General features: G+C 37.3%; 2 protein-coding genes across 2 annotated transcripts in view; one reads left to right on the plus strand and one right to left on the minus strand.

Annotated features, from left to right (window-relative positions):
• The window catches only part of LOC107040368 (R3H domain-containing protein 2), a 32,635-nt gene extending 24,284 nt beyond the window's left edge, over positions 1 to 8,351 (minus strand). The window contains exon 1 of the mRNA XM_015260436.1: positions 8,126 to 8,351. Within this exon, the coding sequence (XP_015115922.1) occupies positions 8,126 to 8,138 (13 nt within the window). The 5' untranslated portion in view covers positions 8,139 to 8,351. The remainder of the gene's footprint in view (positions 1 to 8,125) is intronic.
• A 178-nt stretch (positions 8,352 to 8,529) lies between these two features.
• LOC107040321 (uncharacterized protein C17orf53) lies at positions 8,530 to 13,031 on the plus strand. Its single transcript, XM_015260362.2, has 2 exons — positions 8,530 to 8,793; positions 11,381 to 13,031. The coding sequence occupies exons 1-2, from the start codon at positions 8,755 to 8,757 to the stop codon at positions 12,941 to 12,943; spliced, it is 1,602 nt and encodes a 533-aa protein (XP_015115848.1). The 5' UTR covers positions 8,530 to 8,754; the 3' UTR covers positions 12,944 to 13,031.
• Positions 13,032 to 13,303: the final 272 nt, after the last annotated feature.

Genomic DNA, 13,303 nt, shown 5'->3' on the forward strand with positions numbered 1-13,303 from the left:
GGACTGCGCGCGCCGCGCATCCTCCCGCGTTCACCTGGTGGACCATATTTCGGCAACGGATTGATGGATTTTGATTTAAAAAATTTATCATTATTTATTACACAAAAAGGAACAACTTTTGTCGAGAACATTTTCTTCTATTTGCCAATGTTTCCCATAAAAAAAAAATCATCAAAAAAACCACTTAATTTGTTTATAACTATTAATTGCACGCACTTACATACAAAATACCACCGGATTCGGATTTCTCATACCCGAAAACATAAGAAAACACCTCAAAACCTTAGCGCACTAGAAGTGCACACGGGAAGGGGGTATTGCGTGTGGACTAGCTGGGCGGCACGGCGCCGCTTTTGCGTATGAGCCTCAACAATTTATTATTTTTCGTAGCCTTGATGGATTTTCAGCGGATAAGAACCTTGCTAATCCATTCTAAATGATTCAAGCTAGGCATTCTAATTTTTTCAATTTTTTGAAAGCTCAATTTTGCAAGAGGCAAGCGAAAATTTGAAAAAGGCGGCGCGGCGCTTATAGCGCGAGTTCTGAAGGGTTAATAGCAATCAAATCAGAGCTTTAAAAGTATATTTCAACGTCTTCTTAATCAAGTTGAAAAATAGTGAGAACAGCATCATTGCTCCTCAAGTTACACAATCCCGTCATGAGCTTTTTACACGGAGAGAAATGTTCAGTAAAAATTACGGAACTCACAATTCACTCACCGATTACGGAATCGAATCAGAAAATTTAAGTGACGGTATCGTAATTTTTCACAGGAGATTCAGATAAAAATTACGGAACGCTCCGTAAAAAGTCCGTGACATTTCCTTAAAATTTCCTGCAACCACATTTCGCTACGGAATTACGGAAAAGATAGGTAATTTTTATTGAATATTTCTCTCCGTGCATATAAAAATCTCTATCTCTATTAAGAATGTATTACACCCTTTTCACCAAAATTCACATTTTTTGAAATTTTCTGGAAAATTATTGATCGAATTGGCATGAAAAAATATACCGTTTTTGCGTTTTATCATTACTTAATGACTCACGAAATTTCATGATCGTGCAATTATTTTCCTGCGTTTTTTCTAAAACTTTTCCGAAATTCACAAAACTTCAGAAAAAATGCAGGAAAATGATTGCACTGCCATGAAACTTTGTGAGTCAGTCAATAATGATAAAACGCAAAAACAGTATATTATTTTGCGTCAATCCGATTAATCATTTGACAAAAAAATCGTAAAAACGTGAATTCTGGCCGAAAGGGTGTAGTACATCCTTAAACTCAGGTATCAGTCTATTATGATGAATAATTATTCAAACTGATTCATGGTCCCGACTATCTTCCGGCAGAATCCGGGTTAAACTCTGGTTAAATCCTGAATAAACCCTGATTAAATCCCGGTTACGCACTGATTAAACCTTGATTGAACCAGAACTGAAAACGAATTCGAGTCTCGAGAGGGTCTAACTGCAAAATTATTTGACAGAACGAAATAATACGCAAAATTTTGATGACACTTTAATTAGAGATAATACTGCGACATGAAAAAATATAAAACGAGAATAGTAAAATCAGAATTTCAAAAAAAAAAAAACCCATTCGGAAGTAAATTGCTAATTCATAACCAACAACAACTACACTCATTTATGCAAAAAATGGCATCGTCCGCTTGTTTTATAAAAACGCAATTGTAAAAAAAACCTCTGTCATTTCCCTCTGTCAGATTTCAACGATTCCACTTTGTCGGGGATTACTAAACGCTCTATAGTTGCGGATGATGCAATTCACCCCAACCACCCACCCACCCACCGGTATTGGAATACTCGTGTCAAATGACTCAGAGTTCATACCCGGGGTGTGCGGCCCCTACAGTACTAACCACGCGCCCTATCGCTTCTCTGGGTCACGACAAGGTAACGGGTGCCTAGAAAGTTTCTTCAACTTGTCCATTATGCGAGAATTCATCGAATACAATGAGACAACAGAGAAAATCAATTTTCATCACAAACCATTAAGGATGTACTACACCCTTTCGGCCAAAATTCACGTTTTTTTCATTTTTTTGGCAAATTATTGATCGAATTGACGCGAAAGAATGCACCATTTTTGCGTTTTATCATTATTGACCGACTCACAAAGTTTGATGGTAGTGCAATCATTTTCTTGCATTTTTTCTAAAGTAACAGTGCATTAAAGTGCAGTCGAGTTCAGAGAAAAAACGCAGGAAAATGATTGCACCATCATGAAATTTCGTGAGTGATTAAGTAATGTTAAAACGCAAAAACCGTATATTTTTCACATCAATCCGATCAACAATTTACCAGAAAAAATAAAAAAACCTGAATTTTGGCGAAACGGGTGCAATACATCCTTAAACAAAAAACCTCCTGCAACTAGAAACAACTCACTATTACTCATTTGTCTCCGTTCAATTCCCACATTTTAATTGTACTCTCCACTTACCCACCAGCGAGATTCAATCGACAACAGAACACATGCCCATGAAATGCCCCGAGATTGAAGTGAAATTGGTTTTGGTAGAAAATTGCTCAAGATTCGGGAAAACAAATGGCTGATCGCACGATACCCTTGAAGTTGTTGTGACCTTGGTGGGATAGGGAATACCCGGAAAGCAAACAGGAGTTGAAAAAAAATAAAATTAACAAGTTTGAAATCACCCACATGGATGGCGTGACCAGTGAGACAGTTCACCTCCCAGTATTCTCATTAGAATCAAGATGACTCAATGATCGCGTGTTCACGAGTGAAAATGCAATGATTTTACGCCATAGTGCAAACTCTAATGTTAACCGATGATAAATTCTGGGGTGGAGAGGGTAAATTCAGAGTATCACATAAACGACATTGCATGGGCCTTGACCTTGGTAAAGACCTTGATGAATGTCAGTGAGTGAATAACACTTGGAATTTCTGTTTATCATTGGAAAACTTTTTTTCATTCTTGCTCAACTGCATCGATTATAAATCCGGAAAATATATAACTTGGAGATGGATAGTTTAGAGGAATTTTACCATCTCTGATCATAATTGTTACAATTTGAAGAATTTTTCATGAGAATGACGTCAACGACATGACGAAACTTGAAATTGAATTTTTGATATTATTATTATTATTATTATTATTATTATATTCGCTTCGCTCGCCAACCCCCATATGATCCACATATGACCCCCATATAGACCCATATGACCCTTATTTTGAGCCTTAATCTCACCCTCGTGACCCTAATTCTGACTGTCATTATACCCTTGTGACCCTTAATTTTTGAGTCTTAATTTTGAGTATCAAATTTTCATCACCAGAAGTCGATTTGGATTTTTATAATATCGAGAGACTATTATTACTACTTTTATTATTATTATTATTATTATTATTATTATTACGAGTTGTCCATTCGACTTAGCCCTAGCAGAATCAGAGGAAATTGAATACCAGGATTTTTGAGAATTCCTGCATTAAAAAAAAAAACACCAAAATGTTTTCAACTTTTCTAGAACACCTGAGAATTTTCTCAATTTCTTTGGAAAACGATCAAATGGTCTTGACTTCTCGGGTGTTCCAGAAAAGTCGAAAACATTAAGGTGGTTTTTTTTAATTGCAGGAATTCTCAAAAATCTTTGTACAGTGGTTACTCCCTAACATTTCAGCCTCTGGGGGCAGAATTCAAGGAATTAAATGTTCGGGATGCCCTTACTCTTGCGTTGGAGGCGGAGCTGGGAAAGAGACGACAGAGAGAGAGAATCTGCCTGTTTCACTCTCACACGCCGAGAGTAATTTTCTGCGCAGTCCCGTTGCGCAGAGGGACACACAGATTTACCCAAACACATTTACGTTGTCGATGGTGGGGGAAGTCAACGTCTCCGACTGAAATGTTAGGGAGCAACCACTGTGTTCAATTTTCTCTTATTCTGTCCGGGCAAAGCCGGGCCATACAGCTACTCAATCAGAATTTAACCCTCGATCGGTTGCGTCATGGCACGAGCGCCGTTCTGTCTCGATTTTTATTTTTTACGCTGAAACGTTGTTGAGAAAAAATCTGAAAAGATTGGAATTCCTACTTTCCCCCATGTCAAACATTTAAACAATTTTTGTTCTGCGCATCTTTGCAAGGATCAAAAATTAAAATTCCTTAAAAATTCGACTCGGTCGAAATCTCTGTGTTTAACCTCTAAATGTCAAATTTTCGCACCGAATGGAAATCAGTTTTTGAATGTTTTCACTTTTCTCGTTTTATACTGAAATAATAATATTAGTTGTTAGTTGCAAGTTCAATGTTACTCGTTTAATCATAAATACATAATTTTTTGAACTTTTTTTTCTCGAAAAACACGGAATAGCGCAGCGCTCATCACGTGACCAGATACGTTTGGTGGAGAGGTGCGACCACTCAAGGGTTAAAATTAAATTGCTCAATTAGAACAAAAAAAAAAGTTTGGAAAACCAGAAAATTCCATTAAATTTTCTAGAAAATCTGAGAATTTTCTAGAAACTTTCCTTACTTTTCCTGAGATTATCCTCAAACTTTGTTGAAATCTCAAAAATATTCTCAAAAACTCGAGAATATTCCAGAATTTTCCAAAAAGCTCTAGAATTTTCTAGAAGTTTCAACAGTCCATACTAAACCATGCACCGCAGCACAATAACTTATAGTCTAAAGCCGATTGGGGACCCCAAACTATGTAATAGTAAAAATAACATTGAAATCCATTCATGGGCAGCAGATTACTACATTTAAAAATTTAATTATTCAAATTATTTTAATAACAAATGGAAGCATAAGCGATTGGTTATAAAATTTCAATTAAGCCATGGATTATTAATTCATCCCAGAGCACAAACGATAACCGTTTATTTTCCTTCTCGGGCGTTCTATTATTCTCAGTCTGACCGTGTACAGAGCCACACCACTGCAATGATTATTCCGCTTTTCCCTTTCCTGACTGCATTATGGAGCACTTATACACATGCGAGGTAAATTCAATGCATTCAACATCGGAGTTACTCTCTCGCTGGGGTATGTGCATTCTGCCACCCTCTTTTATTCCCCCCCGACGGTTATCTAGACTCCAGCTGGTCTGACTAAAGCCAGTGGAATTGTCAAGGACGAGCCAACTCTTTTCATTTTGTCAATTACATTTCTCATTTCTTATTCAATTAAAAGAAAAATTTCTTCCTGCATTTTTGCCAATTATGCCAATGAGAAGAATTATCATTGACTCAGGCAAAATCTTCATTAATCAAATGATCAATGAGAAATTTCCTCAGTAGGGTAAACAGGCCAATAGCTGGACGATTAAGGAAATGTTGAACTTCCTTAAAGGATTTTAAATCGATGCAGTAGCTAAATGAGTAAAAAATGAGTTCTATGAATTCACCTGGCAGAATATGTGAATTAGGAGGAAACAATAATTTGAAGTGGAAAAAATGAAGAGAAAAATAATTAAATGAGGGAAAAGTGGAATATCGTCTGAAATCCAATAACTGGATACTAGGGCCAATAGATGGACGATGGAAGGCCAATACATGGACCGTCTGGAGGAATATAGAATTTTCGTCCAGTTTATACAAACATGTGAGTTTTGTTCTACAAGATTTATGCGCGCGCTATCGCGCGCGCTGATCTATTCATGTTGACATGAAGAAATGGAATTCATTGAATTTCATTTTCTCATGAATACCTTACCAATATTGATAATGAATCAAAGAGAATTCGACTAATGATTGAAGTGAATAGCGAAGTAGAGTACAAGAATCTATGAAGAATTTTTCATTTTCAATTAATTATCTTCAATTTTTTTAAATAATTGGTCTCCATAAAAGGACAGAATTTATTAATTTCACCGATGATATATATATACATGTGAAATATATATATATATGACGTGAAAAAAAAATTTACCACTGAAGAATTTGAAAATGCCGCGTGGCCAATACATGGGCCGTCTGGAGGAATATAGAATTTTCGTCCAGTTTATACAAACATGTGAGTTTTGTTCTACAAGATTTATGCGCGCGCTATCGCGCGCGCTGATCTATTCATGTTGACATGAAGAAATGGAATTCATTGAATTTCATTTTCTCATGAATACCTTACCAATATTGGTAATGAATCAAAGAGAATTCGACTAATGATTGAAGTGAATAGCGAAGTAGAGTACAAGAATCTATGAAGAATTTTTCATTTTCAATTAATTATCTTCAATTTTTTTAAATAATTGGTCTCCATAAAAGGACAGAATTTATTAATTTCACCGATGATATATATATACACGTGAAATATATATATATGACGTGAAAAAAAAATTTACCACTGAAGAATTTGAAAATGCCGCGTGTTATTTTTTTTGTGAATAACTTCGTGTCACATATTGACCAATCAGAATTAAGGATTAGCGGTCAGGATGTTTCGAGATATTTCGATATAAAACAACTTCACGTTTCTTTCATCTTTAGTAAAATAGGATTGAATCCTCTATTAAACAATTGGCGTCACCTTTTTTGTCAGTAATTATTATAATTATTACAGCAATCTATACAAACAGGTGAATTTTGTGTTATTGAATGCGAAGAAATGCAAGACCAAATCGATTCTTAGTCTTCGGGATGTGATTCTCCTTTTAAAAATATTGTGCCACACTTTGTCACTGATGTTTAACAAATTGCAGCGCCACGCAACCCAGCACTGTACCTCCCGAATATTTAATTTTTTTTCTCGCTGTAATGTTGATATTTCGAGAAAAAAAACTTCATCACATGATTATACATAAGTGTTATTATTGATAATGATAATAATCCGAAGAGTTTTCATTCTTTCATTTATAGAATACTCAATAAAAGGCGAAATCGTCCAGGTATTGGGCCGAGTGCTGTTTCTTAAATCATTCATTACCAATTGTATGCATAATTAACAACATCTCTCGGCTTCAAGTAAAGAAAAACATGAATATTCTCCTCGATGTTTTTATTCGTTGCAATAAAAACGTTATAATGGAGTGGCATGTCAATCTCGAGGCTCTAGAGAGATGAATCCGATTGGTGGATGGATAGTCATGAGAAACAACGAGAGGAATCGTGTAGAACTGGGGTGGGTCGAGGGGGTGAGAATGACGAGATCGTAGTCGCGGCGAGGGGGCAGGGGACAGGGTGGCTCGTAAAAGTAGGGCAGTAGTGCGGTAGAGCAATCAATAGAGGGTGGACGAGTAGTGGGAGATAAAGCCACAGAAACTGGAGAGAATTTTTGGCTATTGAAGAACGAAAAATACAGATGCCCAACTGAAAATTTTCCGTGAAGCCCCGGAAATCTCAATTCCTTTTCTCTGATTTTTACTGAGACTCCGCCATTTTACATTCACATGAGAGAGATTAACATTCAGAAATGATCGAACATTTGAATTATTCAAACTGATTGACTTTCAACAGTATTCAATCCATTATAGATGACAGAAATAATGACAGGTAATAATTCGATCCCAAAATAATTGCAATAAAATTTAAAGAACTTGTGACCGATTGAAATGAAGATCAGGAGATTGAAATAATTTTTGGAAGAGTTTTTCTATGTTGGAAATGTGTTGAGGAGCAGAATACGTCATTATCGAGATTCATCAATTGAACAGAGACTTTAACAAAGCGAGTCTAAGCCACTGTGTAAATATTTCCCCTCGCAAATTCCCTCAAAACTAAACCACTCCCACCCCTCTTCATTTCTCGTCACCCCACGTCATAATAAAAGAAAAGGAAGTTTGAGGTTATACAATTCTGCCACAGCAAATCCCCCAGGAACTTCCAGAAAAATCAAGAATAAAAAATAGTTAGAAAACCCCCATTAATCCTTCCAATTCTCCCATTTGCGTGTCCTCCCCTCCCTCCACCAGGAAAACCCAGAAAAAAAAACTCAAAATTGGGAGACAAAAGACGATGGCACCACTCTGTGCGCCCTTAACTCCCAACAAAAACCCCAACAATAGACAATTCCCATAAAAAAATGAATAAATAAATAAATAAATTACGAAAAAATAAAGCCGTCCCCGGCGAATTGAATCGCAATTTTTTTTCTACACTTTTCTAGTCATTTGAGAGGCCGAAAAGATTGTACTCACCCTTTGTTATCATTTCCAGGCAATTCCTCGATGTTTGGGGTCATATAACGACGACAATTGTCCATGATTACTCGTAATTACCGCACAGATAGTGAGATCCATTTACTGAGTCTGAGAGAAAATGATCACGTTGGATTTCTCCAATTTGTCTCAATGGATTTTCACAATTTTTCAGAAAATGTTGGAAAATTAGGATTATTGTTTTCCCAACGACCTCACCGGCGGCTCGCCGAGGCGCAGGATGGCGGGAGGGGGACCTGCACATGCGTAGAGGTGTCGAGGAATTTATATTACCGACGTAATTCGACGAACAGCTGACGCGAGATGGCGGCACGCCACTGGAAAAATGCAGAATTTGCACAACTTGGAAATTGTTTACGATTTTATTCGGCTTCCGTGAGTTTGGAGTTGTTGGGAATTTGGGATTGAGTCTTTCCTGGTGTTGGGTTTTTTGTTCACATTGTTGACGTTTTTTCGTTGTGATTTAGAGGGGCAGCGCGGGCAAAAGACGGGAGGGACAGGTTTTAATTATTTTCCGGTGAAAGGAGAGGGTTGTCGGTGAGAGGAAGGGACTTCGGCAGAGCTGTTGACACTTGATATTGTGGTTAGAATTCGGTGATGGTAGAGCCATGAGCGAAAAGGATGAGTTTGATCTGGAGTTCGATGAGGTAATTTGTCTGTCTTTATGGAATAATATGGCTCGACAAAATTCGGACGTCGTTGGCCTTCAAAATGAGACTGACCGCACTTTATAGATGTTTTGATGCTGGTTTTGAAGGTCTTTTGAAAAATCTTTCGTTTAGTTTTCGTGAAAAAATATGTTGCAGTGTTGAAAAGTCGCTGAAAAGGGCAATTTCAAAAAATTATAAAAAAATGAATTTTGACGTAGTTTTTTCCACAAAAAATACAATGGATTAATGAAAATGCAATTTGTTCAGTGCACTTGGGTTCATCCTAATTGGTTGAGTCGAAGTGAGTGGAAAAAATCTCGAAAAAGTCTAAATTTCATGATTTTTCTTGTCAAATTAAATGATCGGAAGTTGGTTGCGCACACTTTGATGCATGCCAATCTCAAATCTATCTACACACGTGTGTTAACCTTGTGCGTTGATCTTTTTATTTTTCAAGTTTATTTCAGCAACTAAACCTCTCTACAATTGAGGGTGACTGCTCATAAGAGCAATTAACCGTTTGCCTTGCAGAAAAGGCATCTTCAAACTTCATGTTAAGTCAAGTCAAGGTTAACACACGTGTGTAGATAGATTTTAAATTGGCGTGCATCAAAGTGTGTGCAATCAACTTCCGAACATTTGATTTCACAAGAAAAATCATGAAAGTGAGACTTTCAAGATTTTTTTCACTCGTTTTGACTCAATCAATTGGGATGAAATCGAATTCACTAAACAAATCGTAAAATGGACACTTTAGACTTTTTTTAAAATTATTCATAACTGAGAAACAAATGTAACAATAGAGCTCAGTTTTGGCTCATCTCAAAGGGAAAAAATTGTTCTGTGTATTGAAAAAAAAATAGTATATTTCGTAACGAGTGCAAAAAACATTTTTTCATGAGTTACGAACAATATTTTTCATCACAATGTGGCGGAAATTGGACTTTTAGGCACGCGGAGCGTGCCGAAAAGTTCACTTTTCGTCACAGCGTGATGAAAATTAAATTTCATCAACATTTCAACCCGTTACTAATATTTAAAAAAAAGTCAAAAGTGTCCATTTTACCTCAACCTCCCCTACGTCCAAATTCATTTTTTTTACAAATTTTTCAAATCCTTCATTTTAGCCATTTTTCAACATTTCAACATTTTTTTTCTCGAAAACTATATGTGCTAGAAAGGTTTCTTACTAATTGACTATTCGGCCATACTACGATCATACATATAGGGGAGGTTGGGCTAAAACGGACACTTTTGACTTTTTTTAAAATGTTAATGAGGGGTTGAAATGTTGATGAAATTCAATAATTTTTTTTCAATACAAAGAACAATTCTTTCCCTTTGAGACGAGCCTAAACTGAGCTCAATTGATAAATTTGTTTCTGAATTACGAATAATTTTAAAAAAGTCTAAAATGTCCATTTTACCCCACAGTACTCTATACATATATACAAAAATAATCAACTATTAATATTTACCGAATAATCAATTCAGCAGCGAAGTGGTAAAACGGTATAAGTTAATTTTGACTATTGACCAGTTTTCAATGAATATCTCGGAATCTAAGGGAGATAGCAAAATTTTTATTATAACCTTTTTTGTAGAGCCGATTGAGAGCTACAACAAATGTAATTATGAAAATTTCGCTATCTCCCTTAGATTCGGAAATACTGCTCAAAAACTGAACTGGAAGATAAGTCGACTTGAACCGTTTTACCACTTCACTACTGAATTAGTAAGAAATGAAACGGTTGAATAGAAATTTGGGTAGAGAAATTTCTCAAAAGCAATTAAAAATCAGCATTAAAATATCTCTAATTAGGGGTTCGTTTCGTTTTCAAGGTCGAATACGTCCGAATTTTGTCGAACCGTGGAATTTATCAGAGTTCGGGTTATCCTCAATTCGAGTCGATGGATTATTTCAGAGTTTAGATATGAACAGAAATGGGGCATTGAACTTACTTAAAGTAGCTCTACCCTTACGCTAAATTCAAAGATTATTGAAAACTGCGAAAAAAATTGCAGAAAACTCGACTAGATTCGGAATTCAAATTTTTTTCTCAATTTAATTATCGTTTTGGTTTTTCAAAGAAGAAATGTTTAAAAATCAGGATTTAACCCAGTCTTATGTGAAAATCAACATTTCCATTCTAATCGAAGATTAAAATCTGAATTTTTTTACATTAGATGTGAAAAAATCAAGAATTTTTTGCCATCTCATAAAAAATAATCCACCGTTGTGCAAACAAGTTTTATTATTTATTTATAAGAGGGAAATGTTTGAAAAAATATCAATATATTGCGAAATTTAATTTAGATAATACTGACTGGGTATGAATTTTTTCAAATTTTTTCCATGCAATTTAGTTAAAAAATTAAAGAACTGAAAATATTCAAAAGTACAACGTCGCCCGGCCGAAGGGTAGAGCTACTTTAAATCAATCGTCGGTCAATCAGTCACATACATAACTTCCAAAATTACAAAAAAATGAATAAAAAATCACACGAATAACAAACTCTCCTTCCCATCCCCTTCAATCCACTGTTTTCAAACTTTACTTAATTTTCTTTTCAATTTCCTCAGGAATTCTTGAAAGAAGTAGACGACAGTGAGGAGCTCTATTACACTCAAAAGTCGCACGATGAGGTCCCATCGAAACGTCGTCGCCTGGAATCCCCCCCTCCACCTCGTCAAGCCAACCAGCCCTTATCCACCCGTAAACACCACCTCATCACCATATTCACCGACAAAACTCCCTCTAAACCCCTCAAAGACTCTGCCCAGACCCCGAAGACCTCCTCAAAACCTTCAGGTAAGGCCCTGGCCTTGGCTGCCCTGACCAGTGTCCGGAGAACTCCCCAGAGATTCCCCAGCGACTCTCCACACCGCAAAATCCTCCAAAGCCTCCAAGAAAACCCAAATTCTCCTAGAAGTCGTCAAACATCCGCCGAAATGCTCAAGAAAACGCTCGTCAGGAAGTTCCCGGGACCGGCAGGACTGCTCCCAGATGACATCGATCCCTCAGCCCCCCCAGAGTCTTTGAAAACCTACCTCGGCCTCTTCGATGAGAACGACTCGAACGTCACCAAGACATCGCCAGAGAAAATGAACGAATTCTGCACTCAAGAGACGAAAAAAATATTCCTCGAGGGCGCCTGGATGAGGATGATGGACAATCTCCCTCCGAACTTCCTCGACGGCTACGACATCGCATCGATCAAGGACTCTGACACCGAGAGAGTCCCCAGACTGGCAGTGGTCATCCAAAGGATCGACCAGAGCAGTGGAAATCCCAGGGTGACTCTCAAGGACATTTCAGGGACGATGGAGGGGATGATGCACCGAGACCTCGCAATAAACTACCCCAACATTCTGCACTCCGGAGTTGTTCTCCTTCTTCAGGACGTTGGGATTCTATCGACGAAGAAAACTTTCGTCAAGACCAGGACCATTATCTTCTCCACTGACAATTTAATCGCTGCATTCTCCGAGAAAGATGTTGTCGTGAGGACGCCCTTCTTGGACGCCATCTCCGGGGGGAACTACGAAGAGATGAAGAGAGAAAAAGCTGCGGCGAGGAACGTTAAGGGTGTTACGAAAAGAATGAGAAAGTGGGGAGAGGAGTTGAGAGATGATAAAGTCGATTCGTCCCAAGAGAAAATGGAGTTATCTCAAGGAGTGGGTAATAAGGGATTGATCGATCAATCGTCTACTGAGGAGCCAAAGAAATTGATCACTGGGAGCACTAGTGAGTTGGATGAGGCATCATCGAAGGAGCCGATTGTTAAGGAGGATCGAAGAGAGTTGGATAAATCGCAGGAGTGTGACGATTTTTGTGATGAAGACTTCAACTTTGAGGATGATTTGTTCAACCAGATTGATACGAGTCAGTTTGATGTTGCAAAGAGTCGTGAGGATGAGGGAAGAGAGAGGAGGGCTATCGAGACTGTAGCTGTAATTGAACACAGGGGGGCAGAGGAGGATATAAAAGAAGAACAGAAGGAGGAAGTCAGTGGTTTGGAGCGGTGTGGGGAGATCTCTTCAGGATTCGGTGATGATTTGCTGAATGACACTGACTCGGAGGATGAGTACCTGTCGCAGATCGATCTCGATGCCATTACCAAGAGTGCTAGTTTGAGTAATTGATTATGCGTGGCGGATAGGCTGTAAATATTATTAATTTAATATTGTTGAGAGTGCCTTAGAGTAATTAATAAATTTTTAAAAAAATAAAGTTCATGTTTTTGTGGTCCACCTTTTTTTCATATTGATGACAGCGAAGGTTTGTTCCTCCTAAACAAATGCAGTTCGACATTGAATTTCCACTGCTTAATGACGTTTTAACATTCGATCAGAGTAGTGGAAATCCCAGAGTACAGTTAGAAAAAAAAATATTTTTGCCAAATATTCATTTACTTCAAAAAATCATTTGGTTTCACAGAGAGTTCGAAAGAAATCTTTAATTTTCTATAAATATCTCGGATTTTTGAGAAAATTCGAGCGAAT

The sequence above is a fragment of the Diachasma alloeum genome, unplaced genomic scaffold, assembly GCF_001412515.2.
Source record: "Diachasma alloeum isolate Michigan unplaced genomic scaffold, Dall2.0 Dall_scaffold_00327, whole genome shotgun sequence".
Taxonomy (NCBI): Eukaryota; Metazoa; Arthropoda; class Insecta; order Hymenoptera; family Braconidae; genus Diachasma; species Diachasma alloeum.

Bases quoted from the DNA above. Each gene is read 5' to 3' on its own strand.
- LOC107040321 (XM_015260362.2), top strand. From the start codon at position 8,755: ATGAGCGAAAAGGATGAGTTTGATCTGGAGTTCGATGAG. The intron at 8,794-11,380 runs GTAATTTGTCTG...CAATTTCCTCAG, and splicing joins TTGATCTGGAGTTCGATGAG to GAATTCTTGAAAGAAGTAGA.